Source organism: Kogia breviceps, chromosome 19 (genome assembly GCF_026419965.1).
Source record: "Kogia breviceps isolate mKogBre1 chromosome 19, mKogBre1 haplotype 1, whole genome shotgun sequence".
NCBI classification, from domain to species: domain Eukaryota; kingdom Metazoa; phylum Chordata; class Mammalia; order Artiodactyla; family Physeteridae; genus Kogia; species Kogia breviceps.
This window is the reverse complement of record NC_081328.1, coordinates 15,095,334-15,110,669: the sequence shown is the minus strand read 5'-3', so window position 1 is coordinate 15,110,669 and position 15,336 is coordinate 15,095,334. Positions and strand designations below refer to the sequence as shown.

The 15,336-nt window shown below is 54.1% G+C and overlaps 2 protein-coding genes across 8 annotated transcripts in view; one reads left to right on the top strand and one right to left on the bottom strand.

The window, feature by feature from the left end:
* SUPT6H (SPT6 homolog, histone chaperone and transcription elongation factor) overlaps positions 1-4,888 on the top strand; it is a 31,400-nt gene extending 26,512 nt beyond the window's left edge. For all 5 annotated transcript variants that reach the window (XM_059047306.2, XM_059047304.2, XM_067021471.1 and 2 more), the window contains 7 exons: positions 181-294; positions 467-591; positions 2,317-2,429; positions 2,852-2,929; positions 3,026-3,192; positions 3,659-3,846; positions 4,105-4,888. In XM_059047306.2, the coding sequence (XP_058903289.1) occupies positions 181-294; positions 467-591; positions 2,317-2,429; positions 2,852-2,929; positions 3,026-3,192; positions 3,659-3,846; positions 4,105-4,291 (972 nt within the window). In that variant the 3' untranslated portion in view covers positions 4,292-4,888. The remainder of the gene's footprint in view (positions 1-180; positions 295-466; positions 592-2,316; positions 2,430-2,851; positions 2,930-3,025; positions 3,193-3,658; positions 3,847-4,104) is intronic.
* A 1,339-nt stretch (positions 4,889-6,227) lies between these two features.
* On the bottom strand, positions 6,228-14,406 carry PROCA1 (protein interacting with cyclin A1). Of its 3 annotated transcripts, none has more exons than XM_067021473.1 (5): positions 13,737-14,406; positions 9,689-9,775; positions 7,454-7,589; positions 7,019-7,303; positions 6,228-6,940 (listed from the first exon to the last, which is right to left on the bottom strand). In XM_067021473.1, exons 1-5 carry the CDS (start codon positions 13,822-13,824, stop codon positions 6,277-6,279), a joined length of 1,260 nt encoding a protein of 419 aa, XP_066877574.1. In that variant the 5' UTR covers positions 13,825-14,406; the 3' UTR covers positions 6,228-6,276. The 3 variants fall into 3 exon arrangements, with proteins under 3 accessions (XP_066877574.1, XP_058903314.1, XP_066877575.1); XM_059047331.2 differs by having other exon boundaries at positions 7,019-7,174; positions 13,737-14,192; XM_067021474.1 differs by lacking the exon at positions 7,019-7,303 and having other exon boundaries at positions 13,737-14,188.
* Between the last annotated feature and the right edge of the window lie 930 nt (positions 14,407-15,336).

Genomic DNA, 15,336 nt, shown 5'->3' with positions numbered 1-15,336 from the left:
AGCTAATAAATCTGGGCATGACTCAAACAGATGGGTAAATTGAGGGGACTTTGCAGCAGAGTGAGGCTGCAGCAGGGCTGGGAAGCTCCTCCCCTCCAGTGGGTTCTCTTCCAAGTGGATTTGATGAAAGGCTGAATCTCAGCTCTGGATATGACAGTCGGGGCCTTTTTCTTCCCACAGGAATTTGAAGACTTGGATGAGATTGTTGCCCGCTATGTTCAGCCTATGGCATCCTTTGCCCGGGACCTTCTGAACCACAAGTATTATCAGGACTGCAGTGGTGGGGACCGTAAGGTGAGCCCAGGGCCCTGCAAGGGATGACACCTCCCAGTCACTTACGGATGTATGGTTTCCCTTCAGTGTAGGGGATGCTCAGCTGGTGAAGGAGGTGTACATCATGTGTGAGCCAGACATTGTGTACCAAGCATGCTGCTATCCCAACCTCTCCCCCTCATTCTACCCCCAGAAATTAGAGGAGCTGCTCATCAAAACTAAGAAGGAGAAGCCCACCTTCATTCCCTATTTCATCTGTGCCTGCAAGGAACTGCCCGGCAAGTTCCTACTGGGATACCAGCCCCGGGGTAAACCCAGGTGAGCACTGGTGCTGAGAAGGTGCTGCCACTGGGGTCCACAGATAGGCTAGCAGGCCCCCAAACAGTACTCTCTCTGGTTCTGCTTGACTGCCTTTCTCCTCTTACCTGTTTAGAGTGGAGGTGGAGGTTGGAGGTGGGGAAAGAGGGTGATGATTTAGAGGCAAAAGGCAGACTGAATAAGAAAGGTGCTTTAATCAACACTGTGAAAAGGAGTTCCCTTCACCTCTTCGCCCTCCCAGAGAGTGATAGAAATCACCAGACACTCTCTCCACCTGACTGGCAACGATGGGGCCAACACACTGGTCACTCCTTCCACTCTCTGCTTCACCCTCACCAGGGCTTTTCAGCACACGGTGGCTCACTGTTGCTGTGGTGAGCCTGCACTGAACAGGGATAGGTCAGGAGAGCATCTCTTCCAGTCACCAACCCGCTCCGCTCCCTTCTGTATGTGACTGAGAGGCCGGCCTTCCTAGGTATTCCTCTATCTGAGTCCCTCCTTTGTTCACCCTGCATCAGACAAAGTCTGATTTCCTTAGGCCTGCTTTCTTTGTGTCTGTTACCCAGACTGATAGCCATACTAGCCTTCTCTACACCCCCATCCTCCTTTGGTCCTTGGCCACGGCCTGTGCCTTTCTGCTCTTCGTCCTGTACTGCTCGCACATGATGCGCAGTGTGGGCTCTATTAGGAGGGGCTCAGAGGCCAGAGGACAAGAAGCTCTGGACTCTGGACGCTGCACCGTTGTGGGCACTTCTGGAATATTGTGCTCGTTTCTGAGAAGCCTTTTCTGACTCACCAGCATGCTTCCAGAAGATGGCAGCCAGGGCCATGTGGCGGTTGGAAACTATCCCATGAGGAACAATTGAACAAACCAGGGGACTTTAACCAGGAGCAGAGGCAACATGATAGCATCCCGTGGAAAGAGGCACAAACTCCTTGTGGTGCAGAATGAACAACAGTTGGGTAGAAGATCTAGGAATCAGGTTTCAGCTTAATATGAGTCAGCACATTGCCATATTTAGTGTTGACTGTTGGCTGTTGACAGCTATCCTTTATTGAGCACAACCTGTTTTAAGTGTTGTGATAAGTGCTTTATGTGTTGTCTCATTTATTCCTTGTACCCACGCTGTAAGTTTAAGTGCTGTTATCCTCATTTTACAAATGAGGCGGAGATTCAGGTTTAGTAACTTCGTACAAAGCCGTATAGGTGATGAGTGGCAGAGACAAAACTGGAAGAAAGACTGGGTCTGAACCCAGAGCCCATCCTCTGATCCACTCTCTGCTCTGGCAAAGTGTTAAATAAGGGCAGACCAGCCATCGTCAAGAAGCACTTCCAGATTCCGGCTCGTGGGGAGCTGTACTTTGCTGCCCTGGGAGGCCCCGCCCAACTCCGACACTCTGTGATCTCAGTAACCCTCACCTGCGGTGTGCTGCCAGCATACTGCAGCGCAGGACGGTGGCCCAGCCCCCAGCAAGGCTTCTTCTGGCAGCCTGAACGTAGCACACCAGGGGCTGCTGACTCCTGGCGTTGCCTGGACTCTGCTGTGCCCTCCTCACCTCACCCAGAGTGCAGCCTCCTTTTACAGGGTCAGGGACTGGTTCTTTTATCTCTCCTTTCCCCCAGCACCCAGTGTGGCTACTTCACATGGTGGAAATCTGCTCTGGCCGCTCTCTTACAGCTGGCCACAAGTGGTATCTGATGCATGTTTCCTCCCAAAATCCCAGGATAGAATATGTAACAGTGACTCCAGAAGGATTCCGGTACCGGGGCCAAATCTTCCCGACTGTGAATGGCCTTTTCAGATGGTTTAAGGATCATTATCAGGATCCTGTACCAGGTGAGTTCTACTCTCTCTGACTTCTGGAGTGTGGTTGAAGGGACACCTAAGTCAAGCTTAGGTCAAGCTGAGTCAAGATAATCACTAGCCTTCTATAGGAGGGGCTGAGGCCTAGGCTGTCATTGTAGTTCTCTTAATTCCTATTCCATCTTCCACTTTTCCTATACAGCTTCCCTTTTTTTTTTTTCTTTTTAATTTTTGTATTTATTTGGCCACACCACATGGCTTGTGGGATATTAGTTCCCCGACCAGGGGTTGAACCCGTGCCCTCAGCAGTGAGAGCGCAGAGTCCTAACCCCTGGACCGCCAGGGAATCCCCCAGCTTCCCTTCTTTCCATCCACCTCAGTACCTCTCTCAGCCCCCCAGTTGTAAAACCAGAAGTAGGTTTCTGGTGAGACATAATTTGGGCCATTTCTTACAGGCATCACCCCCAGTAGCAGCAGCAGGACCCGGACACCTGCCTCTATCAATGCGACCCCAGCCAACATCAACCTTGCAGGTAAGGAGCTCGTGCTGGGGACTGGGGGTAAGAGGGATGGAGCTAGAAGGACTGTCACCTCTAACATGCCCATCTCCCACCTCTGTGTGCTTACAGATCTGACACGGGCTGTGAACGCCCTGCCCCAGAACATGACCTCACAGGTGTTCAGTGCCATTGCTGCCGTGACAGGCCAAGGCCAGAACCCTAATGCCACCCCAGCGCAGTGGGCCTCCAGCCAGTATGGCTATGGCGGCAGTGGAGGGGGCAGCAGCGCTTACCACGTACGTGGCTTGGGGAGGAAGCTCCCTGCAGAGGGTGGGGAAGGGTGAAAGGGAACGGTCATCCTTTACCACCAGCCTGTGTCTGTAGACTGGCCTCTGCAGTACCCACCACGAGGGCCTTCATAAGGAGAGGGGGCTACCACAGCATTAGGAACTGTCTCCAGCAGATGTTCTTTTTTCTCAGGCCCATTTGAGGGGAAAGGGAATGAGAGAAGTTCTGACCTTTCCAGAGTCTTTTGGGATCTTTAGAAGCCTCTAGCAACCTCAAGTGGTCAAGGGTACACCCTGTTGTTGTGCCAGGTCCCATCGTGTTGGCCTGCCTCTGCTGCTCAGAACCACACACTGCTCAGGAGAGGGTCAGCTGGAAGGCTCTGGACGGAGCCCAAATTTTCAGCTTGCCAGAAATTCACAGGAAAACCAAATAAGCACAAAACCCATCCCGATTCAACTCTTCACACTTCTCCAGGTGTTCCCGACGCCAGCCCAGCAGCCAGTGGCCACGCCACTAATGACCCCCAGCTACTCCTACACAACCCCGAGCCAGCCCATCACCACACCACAGTACCACCAGCTACAGGCCAGCACCACCCCTCAGTCTGCCCAGGCCCAGCCCCAGCCCTCCTCCAGCTCCCGGCAACGGCAGCAGCAGCCAAAGTAAGTATACAGATGGTGGCACAGGACAGGTTATTAGTAGAGGGAGGTGCTCTGGATCTTCTGACAGCCATGACCCAGGTGATGTCCCCAGGAGGACTGCTTCCTGGGAGAAGAGGGAAGAACACAGTGTGGCAGCAGGCCATGGCTGCTGTCCATAGAGGCGAGGTCCATTTCTACAAGAATGGATGCTCACCAGTGATTGCTAGGAAGGCTTTCTTCTAGAGTCCCAGTCTCAAAGGCCCTTGTTCTCCCTCCCAGGTCCAACAGCCATGCAGCCATCGACTGGGGGAAGATGGCGGAACAGTGGCTGCAGGAGAAGGAGGCAGAACGGCGGAAACAGAAGCAGCGGCTGACACCTCGGCCCTCCCCCAGCCCTATGATCGAAAGCACCCCCATGTCTATTGCTGGCGATGCCACCCCACTCCTGGACGAGATGGATCGGTAGGGGGCCTGCTCCTAGGACTCTGGTTACCTCTGAGGCTGGGAGAGGCCTGGCTGCCCATTGCCTCACTCCTTGCCCCTCCTTTTCTGTCCATAAAGTGGAGTGAATTGACGTTCTCTTTGGTGGTCAGCCTGGATGGGTGACAGGCTGGATGGCCTTGCGCACTTGAGCTCAGTGTACGCTAGGCAACAATACTCCCACTCCAGGCCCTCACCGACCACCCGTCCTGGGACCAGGCTGGGAAGGGAATGTGGCAGGGAGGAAGAAGAAAACGAGAGTGGAACAGTTTTGTATTCTACTCCCTACAAGCCATTTTGAGCTTCTGCTCTCACCTGACTCTGGGCTGTGATGGAGCATCAGCTCAGCACGTTGAGTCTCCCCCAGCTCCAGTGGGGAGAGGGATGCTATTTATTCAGTTTGGGACAGGAGAGAGGAGGGAAGATATTTCTGACCCTGATACCAACAGCTTGGGTGGCTATCAAAGCAGGATCACAAGGGATGTAGGGGAGCAGTGCTAACCTGCCCAGCCCCACCTGGCTGCCCCTACCCCCTGCTGCCACGCTTCCTGCCCGTCATTTGAATAAACAGTGTTTCTACAGAGCACTTGGCAAAGCCTCTCTCCAACTCTCCAGCTCTTGATAGGGAGCTTTCAAAGCAGTGTTTGGAGCTCTGAGGGCTCCCTTGACTCCCTCCTCCATGCCATCAGAGAGGCAGGGACTTAGAGAGGAGCAGGTGGCTTCTGTACCACGTTGCCCAGGCTCACATCATCCCTGCTCCACTTCCCAGCCCTGTGACCTTGAGCGAGTCCCTGTTGTCTCTAAGTCAGCTTTCTTATCTGTAAAATGGAGATGATGATACCTAGCTCAGAAGGGCAGCTGTGAGGACTAAGAAAGAATGTGTGACGTGCTAAGTCCAGTGCCTGGGACCTCATCAGGCCTCAGGAAATGTTAGCAGCTGCTGTTACACTCACACACAGCCACCCCATCCACTGTGAATTCTAGTCTTCTCTGGCACATGGGAGAAAGGCCACAGGTCAATCTGGGTGTCTCCACTTGAACCCTGCACCTCTCTCTCCCCTTTTTGCCGGCTGGGCCTTGGTCTGGTGGTACCTCCACGTGAGTGAACTGTATCTCCCCCAGGATGGGCCCCCCGCTCACCTGGTCCCACACACACACAGCCCTGGCAAAGAGAGCTGACTAGTCGCTTCCCTCAGCCCCATTGCCTCTTCTGATCTGGACTGATCTCCCTGTTTCTTCACTAGGGCTTCACCTCACAGCTTTGCCTGTCAGCTCTGGGAAAGCAAAGCTTTCCCCCTCCCTTTCCTCTGCTTGGGGCTCAGCAGAGAAGTCAGAAAAGGCCACTGCTGCCCAAACTTGGAGAGCTCCCTGCCTTGCTTTCCTTCATTCAAGATCCCTTTGGCTGTTGGCAAGAGTTGGGAGAAGGGGCTGGCCTTCTGATAGGAATTCAGTTCCTTTCCCTTCAGCACAAAAGGCCTAGAAGGGCCTAGCAGGAGCATGGCCACACCAGCTGGGAAGGTTCATGTTCCTTTTGATGCCACCAGCACCTGCCCCAGGGCCACTTAAGAGTAGGGAAAGGCCAGGCAAGGTGGCTGAGAGTGGGTTAAAAGGATCAATTTATTAGTGGTATCACTGCACACAATGCCTGTCACCAAGTGGATTTTGCACAGACCTGTCCCCCAGTAGACAGGAAGCCTCCTTCCCACCCAGAGGTGCTCTTCTGCCCTGGACCCAGGATGTTACAGAGAAACAGGCTGTGCCCCTTCCTTGCCCTCCCACCTGCCTTCTCTGGGCTTCCTCTTGAAAGATAGATTGCCCTTCAGAAACACCTGCAGCTCCTTAGCCCCTTGGCTCCAGTTATGCCCAGAGGCTGCCCCCTCCCCCCAGAAGTAGCCAGGTTGGAGGGAGAGAGAAGCAGGGGGTCAGCTACAGACTTGATCGCCTTTATTCTTCACCCTTGTTGCCCTGGCCTCAACTGAGATTGGGGTTTGATGCTGGGGGAGATTTCCTCCTGTTGACCTTCTTGACTGGTGAGGCCTTCATCCCGGGCTTCTTGGCCTGGACCCTGTTCTTCTCTCTCTTCCTGGGTGATGAAGACTCCACAATATCCTCACTGGAGGGTTCCTCCCGCCCAGGGTCATTGTAACTGTCCTCACTCTCCAGATCTTGCCAGCTGTCTGGGCTGGACTCTGACATCCTGGCCAACTCTCTCGGGCTTAACAGTCGGCTTAACTCTGGAGGTGATTCTGATTTAACTGGGCTCTTCTTCTTAGTCAACTTGCCCTTCTTGACTTTTTTCCTCACCTTTGCCTTTTCGTCCGTCTCCTCCTCCTTGTCTTTCTCTTTTTCCTTTTTCTGCTTTATCTTCTTAATCACCTTATTGCCCTGGGACTTCCCTGCGGGGCTTTCGGAACGCCAGATGGTGATGGGAGCTGCTAATTCAGGGGTACCTGTGACCACGCCCATACCTGTGTTGGTGGGGAGGGCGGGGGGCCCCACCTGGGTCGGGATGGGAGGCTTGCTTTCTTCCTCCTCCTCCTCCTCTTCCTCTTCTTGGTTTAGGTCATCTGCCCCGCACTCATGGTGGATGGGATGGTGGATCACTGCCACGGAGACAGGCCTGTAGCTTTTGCACCTGGGGGAGAGGAGAACAGGGAAAGACGGTTGACGGAGCGTGGGGGCCAGGGCCCCGCATCAGCCCGCTGGCACTCACCAGCCACACCAGAGCCGCTCCACACACTCCTCCTCTGGGATGAGCTCAAAGCATGGGCACTGGATGATGTTGAAACAGGCTGAGTCCACATCTTGGGAGCAGGTTGGGCCCACATCTCCAGAACTGCTATGTGTCTTCTCTGAGCAGTCCTTCAGCCTGCCACACGGGGGACTCAGGCTGGCTCCCCTGCCTCCGTGACTCCCCAGGGGCCCAGAGCAAGAAGCCGAGGGACAGCAGGCTTCCACTGGGTTCAGCCCAGTCTGCCAAAAGACCTCCCCGTGGCTCCTGGAACACAAGCCAGGTTTACAAAAGCTGGGGCCGGGCTGGCAGCACCAGGTCAAAGCTGAAGCGGGGAACCACAGTGAAAATTTTGGATCTGGCTCTACCCAGGAGTCTTTCCTGGGCTCTGGGTCTTCCAAGGAGGAGGGCCCTTACCTAGAATCACAGTCACAGTGGCTGACAGAGCGCAGGTGCACGTCGTGGTGGCCATAGTCAGAGGTGAAGGGATGGATGATGTGCCCAATGCACTTTCTGTGTTTCCAGCAGCACCTGTCGGTGTCCTTGAATTCACCTGACGGGGTAAGAGTCTGGGTCGTACCGCGCAGCAGCGGCAACATACCTGGATCTCCCTTCCCACAGCTCAATCTAAAGGCTTCACCAAGTTCACCTGCTGCTACCATTGTCCATCCCTCCCCCATAGCTGTTTCTTTCTTTTTTTTTTTTTTTTTTTGGTCACTCCATGCAGCTTGTGGGATCTCAGTTACCCCAACGAGGGATTGAACCCGGGCCCCGACAGTGAAAGCGCCGAGTCCTAACCACTGGACCGCCAGGGAATTCCCCCCACAGCTGCTTCTACTGCTGAGTAGTAGTAACTCAGCCCAGCGCTCTCCTCTCCCCAGTCCGCTACGTGTGACTCTGCCTGCCCCTCGCAGACTCCCAGGACAGTGTCTCACCAAGTCCCCCTTGCTGTCCTGTGACACCTGCCTCTTCCCCTCCCCTGCCTTCTGTGGGAGCCCACCTTCCTTCCCAGGGCCCTCTGCTGACTCCTGCCTGCCCCTCACCCAGTGCTCGGAGTTGTCAGCCACCCCACTGCACAGAGTGCCTGGGTAAGGGAGGGCCCTCTTGCCATGGCAGAGGGGAGCGCCACTTCAGAGTCCCCAGCAGTTAAAGCTGGCGGTGGCAGCATCCTCAGTTCCTACGCCTGCCCCACACAGGCCCAGGAGGCCAGTATGCGACCCCTCACAGCCTCTGAAGCCACTCCAGCCCCAGGGCCTGCTGCAGCATGACAGCTCAAGTCTGGAGGGGAGCTAGGCCTGAGCCTCCAGTGTGTCATGTTCCTTGGCTTCTCCTGCTGACTCTTCCCTCTCCCTCCTCTCTCTTCTCTCTCTGACACCTTTCTTACTCTCACTTCTCTCCCCTTTCCCAGACTCACTCTTCTTTCCCTTCTCTTTACTCATCAAGTTCCCGTTCCCCATCCATTCTCTCTCCCCAGTCCTTAGAGCCACAGACTTGAACAGTCCACCCCTTGTAGGTGACACAGATACCATGTCCCAGGGCACAGGGGAGAAGCTGCTGGGGAGAGGCCTGGGGATTAGGGGAAAGGCCTGAAGAAAGGTTCCTAACTTTTTTGCTCAGCTGAATGCAAGCCCTGTGCACACACTGGTGTCTCCCAGCCTCCACCCTCACTGCCTCACCTCTGACCCTGCCTAATGGCTCTCCCCTTGGGCCACCATCTAAAACAAGCCCATGAGGTGATTCCCTGTGCCGAGAGGACAAGGCACCTTCCTGCAGGTTCCCCCTGAACTCCAGCTCCGCCCCGCTCCCAGAGGAGGAAGGGGGCGGGCACTCGCAAGTTCCAGGGCAGCCCGGCTTGGGGTGCTACGGCTGGCTAACTCCCTCCAAATAGGCCAGGAGGACTGTGCCTTTATCCAGCCCCTACAAGGGGTGGAACTGGGGCAAGACCTCATACTGGCCACCAGCTAGTAGCTAATCAGGCTGGGGGTGTGTTACTCCAAGTGGCCTTAATTAAAGTACTTGAGAGATGAGACAGCAGCTTGTTCTGAGCCTTCCCTACATTCTTCCTCCCCTTCCCTCCCCCCTACCAGGCTCTGGGGGGCCTGGGTCCCCCATACACCCCTGATCCACTCAGTGGCCTCCCTTTCTGCTTCCTTTCCTCCCATGCCCTTTCTCCATCTCAGGGAAATAAGAGGCAGGGAGAGTAAGAGGCCTGCACCACCACCTCGGGCTTTCTCCAGCACAGCTGAACTGGAGCAAAGGGCAGCAGGGTGGCAACTGCTCTGAACTTGTGGTCAGGCTTGAGTCCAAGTCTAGCTGGGTGACCTAGGGCAAGTTACTTTACTTCTCTGGGCCTTCATTTCCTTATTCACAAAATGGGGATGATGGTAATACCTGTTTTGCAGGGTTGCTGGCAGGACTCAGTTCACATGTGTCAAAGATATTGGTGCACCATACATAAAGTGCCGTACAAAAGAAAGGGGTGATTGTGGCTTCCAGGAAGGGGTGGCCCTCTCTGTCTGGCACAAGAAGGGGTCTCAGGGTAGGGCAGCTGGGTGACCCCTTCAGGACCAAACACTTCCCTCCCTCCTGCCTACCACCAGGTGAGGGGTGGTGGGGACCCCTGGGGGCAGAGATTCCCCCAGACAGACCCACCTTCAGAGGAGAAGGTAGATGCGTCAGTGCTGGACGCCACACCAGCCAGCAGATGTCCTCTCTCCCAGCTGGGTAACCTGTTTATATCTGAGAGAGTAGAGAGGTGACAGCAGCCCCCCTCCTCATGCCATTCATTCCAAAAACATTTCCTGAGAAGCTCCAGGTGCAGTCCCCAGAAGACGCAGATTAAAAGAATGACACAACAGTCCCTGCAGTCAAGGGGCTGGGGGAGGGGATGAGGAGGGGAGAGGCAGGAGAGGTCTGTGGAACAGTGCATGACAGTACTGTGAGGCAGACACTGATAGGGAAATGGTGGGGAGGAAGGCCTGTGGGAGGACAGAACAAGGACACCTACCGAGATAGGGATGGGGTGACCTTCTTGGAAGAAGCATAATAGGAGCTGAATCTGGAGTCATGAATAGCAGTGTCAGAGTAGAGCCAGAGTCTAGGCAAGAAGGGACAGTTCCAGGACTTGTCCCAGAGACACTGCAACGGGCAGCAGCTCCATCAGCAACCACAGGGCAGAGTGTGCCACTTCCTTTGTCCTCCTACAATTAGCTTTGTCCTTTGGGGCACTGGGGCTGAATCCTGCTTAAGGAAGGTAGCTGACTGCTTGGGGACTTCAGCTGGGCTTTCAATGGCACTCGGTCTTCCTTCTACTGGTCCCTGGTGAGCTCCTTCTGTTTTCCACAGCACAGAAAGTGCTCAAAATTAATGGAATGAATGAATGAAACTCCAAGCTCTTTCGTGGAAACTCCTACCCTGCTTCTGTTCCTCTCGGCACAAAATTTCACCAGCATTATCTATGGCTGCTCCCACCCTCATCAACTTCCAGCCTGGGGAAGTGGCCCTCCTTCCTCCTGCCCAAGCACCTGAACTCTAGGTCCCAGCCAGAATTCTTGCCTTCTGCCTCTTTAGTGTTTTGGGGTTTTTTTCTCCTTACAGGCTATGAACATCTTCAAACAAAACACTCTATGAACCCTGTTTCTCACTCTGCCACTGCATATCCCACCCCTCTTCCTTTTCAATCCAAGTTTATTCACTCCCTCATTTAACAGATGGATTAGCTTTACTAGGCACCAGTGAAGGAAGCCTAGTCCCTACTTTAGTGAGCTCAGAGTCTCTACCTCTCTCTTCTGCTCCAGCCACCTACAGCATGGCAGCCATCCCCGCCCCTCTAGCAGAATAGCCCAGGCAAAGGCCACCAGTGATCTAATAGCCAAACCCAGTGGCCTTCTTTTAGTCTCATCTCACTTGACCCTGTTGACCAATCAATCTCTTTCTTCTGCAAACTGTTCCTTTGGCTTTCATGACAGACCCCTCTCATCTCTCTTTTCCTTCCCAGCTTTTTAGTTCTTTCCTAACTCCTTTGCTCTCCCCTCTTTCTCTGCTGTACCCCTTAAATTGGTGATTACCAAAGTTCTGTCTTTGGTCTCCTTCTCCGAAGAAGTTACACAGGCTTGTCTTGGATAATGTTATCCACTTCTATGGTTTCAACATCCACTAATAAAATGACGTAAATCTGGGTCTCCAATTCAGACTGCTTTCCTGAGCATGTAGCCAATGTCCTCTTGGACATTCCCAAAACATCAAACCAGCATGTCCTATATGAACCCACCGTCTTCTCCTTACCCTTCATGAACCACCTCCTCTTGTATCTTCCATTTCAGAAAGCAACAGACACTTCACCTAGAAATCTAGGGATCAGGGATCATTCTTTTTTTTTTTTCACTGTACGCGGGCCTCTCACGGTCGTGGCCTCTCCCGTTGCGGAGCACAGGCTCCGGACGCGCAGGCTCAGCAGCCATGGCTCACGGGCCCAGCCGCTCCGCGGCATGTGGGATCTTCCCGGACCGGGGCATGAACCCGTGTCCCCTGCATCGGCAGGCGGACTCGCAACCCCTGCACCACCAGGGAAGCCCTAAGGATCATTCTTTCCCTCACTTCTCACCAACCTGATGACCAAATCTTGCCATGCCTACCTGCCCCCATATCTGCCTCTGTCTTGGTTTAGACCTTCATTATCTCTGACCAAGACAGCTGGAGTAACCTTCTGCCTGTCCTCCCTGACTTCTGTGCCACTACCCACATCCAGTCCTCACAATGCAGCCAAACAGGTTCAGCACATTCCTCCTCTTTAATAGCATTCCACTGCCTTCAGGATGAGGTAAGAACTCCTTATCAGGACAGAACTGGTCCCCAGGACCCAAGCCCTGGTTCTTCAGTTATAAGTTCCTCTTGTCCATCCACCCCTCCCGTTTCCATTCCTTCTCTCCTGCCTCCCACTCCCCAGGAACACCTGCTCATCTTGGAAAGAACAATGCTATCCAAGTAGAATAGGTCACACTTCTCTTTTGCCCCTTTACCCTGTGCCAATGTACTTCATGTGTTTATAGCAACTTGAGAACAAGGCCTATATTTAATCCACCTCTGTTATCTATAGATCCTGGAACATGCAAAGTGCTCAGTAAATGTTGGTTGATTGAATGAACACATGAATAGAAGAGAATAAAGCCCCTATTGGAGCCACAAAGAAGCTATGGCATTGGAGATTCTGCTCAGGGTTCAAACCTGGGGACTTTTCTAGGGAAGGAGAATTGACCTTGGATGAGCATCTTCTAAATGTCAGGCACTGTGCTGGGCTTTTTTTCGGGGCGGAGCAGGGGCTTTTAAAATATGCCTTTGATTCTAAATCCTCACCAAAGCCCATTTTATGGATGGGGACAGAGAGACTTACAATAAGTAACCTGTCCAAAGACGCAAGTTAACAGATGACAGAGGTAGGATTCAAATCCAGTTTTCCTGGCTCCATAATCTATGCTCTTTCAGCCTGTCTACTTATGGTTCCTATCCAAAACCTGTCCTGCCAGCTATCACTTCCCATTACACCGGCTTTTCAACTCTAATATAGCCAATTCCTCACCCTCTGGTTTTACTCAGTCCTGACTCCACAGCCTCCCGTATCCAGCCTGGACCCTAAGGTCAGGCCAGAGGAGCGTGAGCCAGGGTCAGGATACAAACTCTGCTTGCTCTCTCCAGTCACCATGGAAGAGGCTTATATGCAGGGTCCACTGACTAACTCTCACGACACCCCCAAGAAGCCTTGACAATTAGAACTCTGCCAAGGGAAGGGATTTAATAACTCTCCTCAGATCTTCAGTCGGAGTTTCCGACTGAGGCAGCAGTCCAGGGCAGCAGTCCAGAGCTCCTCAGCAGAAGTGACTGAAGTTGGACACAGGGGGGACTTCATAATGAATGATAGTGATAGCTTAAAAGGAAGAGGGAGGCTTGTGGTCTCTTTCTCAGTAGGGCATTATTCTGGGCGCAAGGGCCTAACTCAAAACTCACAGGTGATGCTCATTTGTACAGAATCCTCCCAGTCTGGCGAGCTGAGGAGCTCCCCCCGACCTTGCGGCACAAGGGGTAGAGTTTCAGGTGGGGTAACCGGGCAGCAGAACGGGGGAAGGAGGGAGGGAAGGAAGGAGGAAGGAAGGGAGGGAGTAACCAAGGAAGGGAACGAGGGAAGAGGAGGGGGCAAGGCAAGGCAGCTCCCGTCTCCACGGAAATGCCTTCCTGGCCCCTCCCACATCTGGAGGCGATTGTGATGTCACCTGTGGAACTTCCAGCGTTTTTCCTGCCCCAGAGTCAATGAAACCTCCCGCCCCAGCCCCGGCGACTAGTTGGGCGCTGGACCATGGGCTCCAGCCAAGCCCCGCACTTCTTGGGCAGCGGCTTGGGCCCCCGGTGCGGCACAGCAACGCCTTCCAGCCTTACAACCGGAGGTCTCAGCTCTGGCTTCAACCGGACCACCCCAACTGAACGCGCAGGCGGTTCTCTAGTTCCTCAGGACCCCTGTCCTCAATCATTGGCCCATGTCTCGACGTGAGCCCACCCCCAGATCCTAACTCCGCCCCAGCCAGCCGTTGGCCCCGCCTCCTTCGTCGGGCTCTCTCAGGTTCCACACCCCCCTTGGGTTCTCAAGCCAGCCCCTGAACCACGCCCTCAGCTGGAAGCCCTCCCCTAATCTGCTGCCACGTCCCCTCCTTACCGGTGCTGCTCTCGTCCCACCAGCTGGCGTCGTCCTCAATTTTTTCCTTAGTCCACCTTTCAATCCTCAGTGTCGTCCTAACCCACATATCTCTCAGCCTAGTTCTTCGTCTCCACAAGACTCTTCCTCGAAGAAGTCCAACCCTGAACCTCAGCTTGGCCGAGTCCAACGTAAACCCCAATCTCAGCTTCGCCCCAGTCCAGCCCTTAACTCCGCCTCATGCTTGCCCAGTCTCCCGCCTCCCTCCGCTCTAGGCTGCGTTATCTTAGCCCAAGTCTGAGCTTCCGCTGCGCTCTTCATCCGGGTCCTCCCAGTTCATTCTGGGCCTCTCCATCTTTGTTCCACTTTAACCTTAGCACCTCCCCGTTATCTCAGGTGTAAACTTTAGCTCAGCCGCTGAGGTCCAGCCCTCAGTCCCATCCCTTGTTCCTTTCCAGATCTGCTCCAGGTTTAGTCCTACTCCCAGACCCTAGCCCCGCCCCTAACCCCGTTCTTAGCCCCGCCCCAGCCATTCTCTCAATCTCCGGGCCCCTCCCAATCCTTCGGAACCCAGCCGCTGCCTTTAGCCCCGCCCCCAGTCTACGCTCGGGCCCCTGCCCGCGTACCTAGGGAGCTACTCTCTCTAAACTCCAACCCGCCATCCTGGCTCTTCCAAGGTCCCTCCTTCCCTGGCGGTAGGCCGGTCACTCTCTCTCTCTCCGCCCCCCCCCGCCCCCGTCCGCAGGCCCCTCCACTGGAGCCCAGCTACTGAAGACGTCGGCTCGCAGCACTCCCTGTGGCGCCCACCCACAGCGCCCCCTCTTAGCCCCCATGGGGCACCCTGTATTGAGACAATACTGCCCAATATAGACATCAACATAGAGCCAAAGAATTGTGGTCACTCTTCCCCCAAATATTTATTATAATAGTTAAGGTTTTTGAGCTCTTCCTGTGTGTGTTAGTGCTTTATTTCACTCTTGCAACCTCATATCTCCATAGGCTTGCCCCATGCGGGGAGCAGGGCAAGCTGCACGCATAGTCACCTACTACACACGACCCTCACAGCGCACACCCCTCTCACCCTTAAGTATGGTATACACACTGCACATGCGTGTATCACACTCATAGCGCAGGTAAAAAAATCTACTCACCACACATGGACCAACGCAACACGCACACGCCCCCTCATATACACCACCCAGAACACAGACCCATACTCCTGCTGCCCACGCTCCATGCGGCACAAACACTCCACAGCAGTACTATGGTGCAGGACACACACACACACACACACACACACACACACACACACACACACACTCTGTGTAAGGCAAGAGTTGGGGATCACAGTCCTGTAAGGGAACAGAGATGGAAAAACAATTCCAGGAGAGTGTGAAAAAAGTGTTACAGCCACATCACTAACTTTCCACACATCACACGTCTCAATTTCTCTTGGTACCAGGCTCCAAAGCCAGGATATGCCTCAAAGGATGGAGAGAAGGAAAAAGGATGTTGCTTAAACTTTGTTTTCTCCAGAGCCATCAAGGGCCTCTCCTGCTGCTGCTCTGCATGATCTCAACCGCCACCTTCCTCAAGACCCAGCAGCCACAGTGGCAGGATC

Coding starts and splice junctions, on each gene's coding strand:
- PROCA1 (XM_067021473.1), bottom strand. CDS start 13,824: ATGTGGGTTAGGACGACACTGAGGATTGAAAGGTGGACTAAGGAAAAA. Junction 7,304..7,453: donor CACTGTGACTGTGATTCTAG/GTAAGGGCCCTC, acceptor CTTGTGTTCCAG/GAGCCACGGGGAGGTCTTTT. Junction 6,941..7,018: donor GAGCGGCTCTGGTGTGGCTG/GTGAGTGCCAGC, acceptor CCTCTCCCCCAG/GTGCAAAAGCTACAGGCCTG.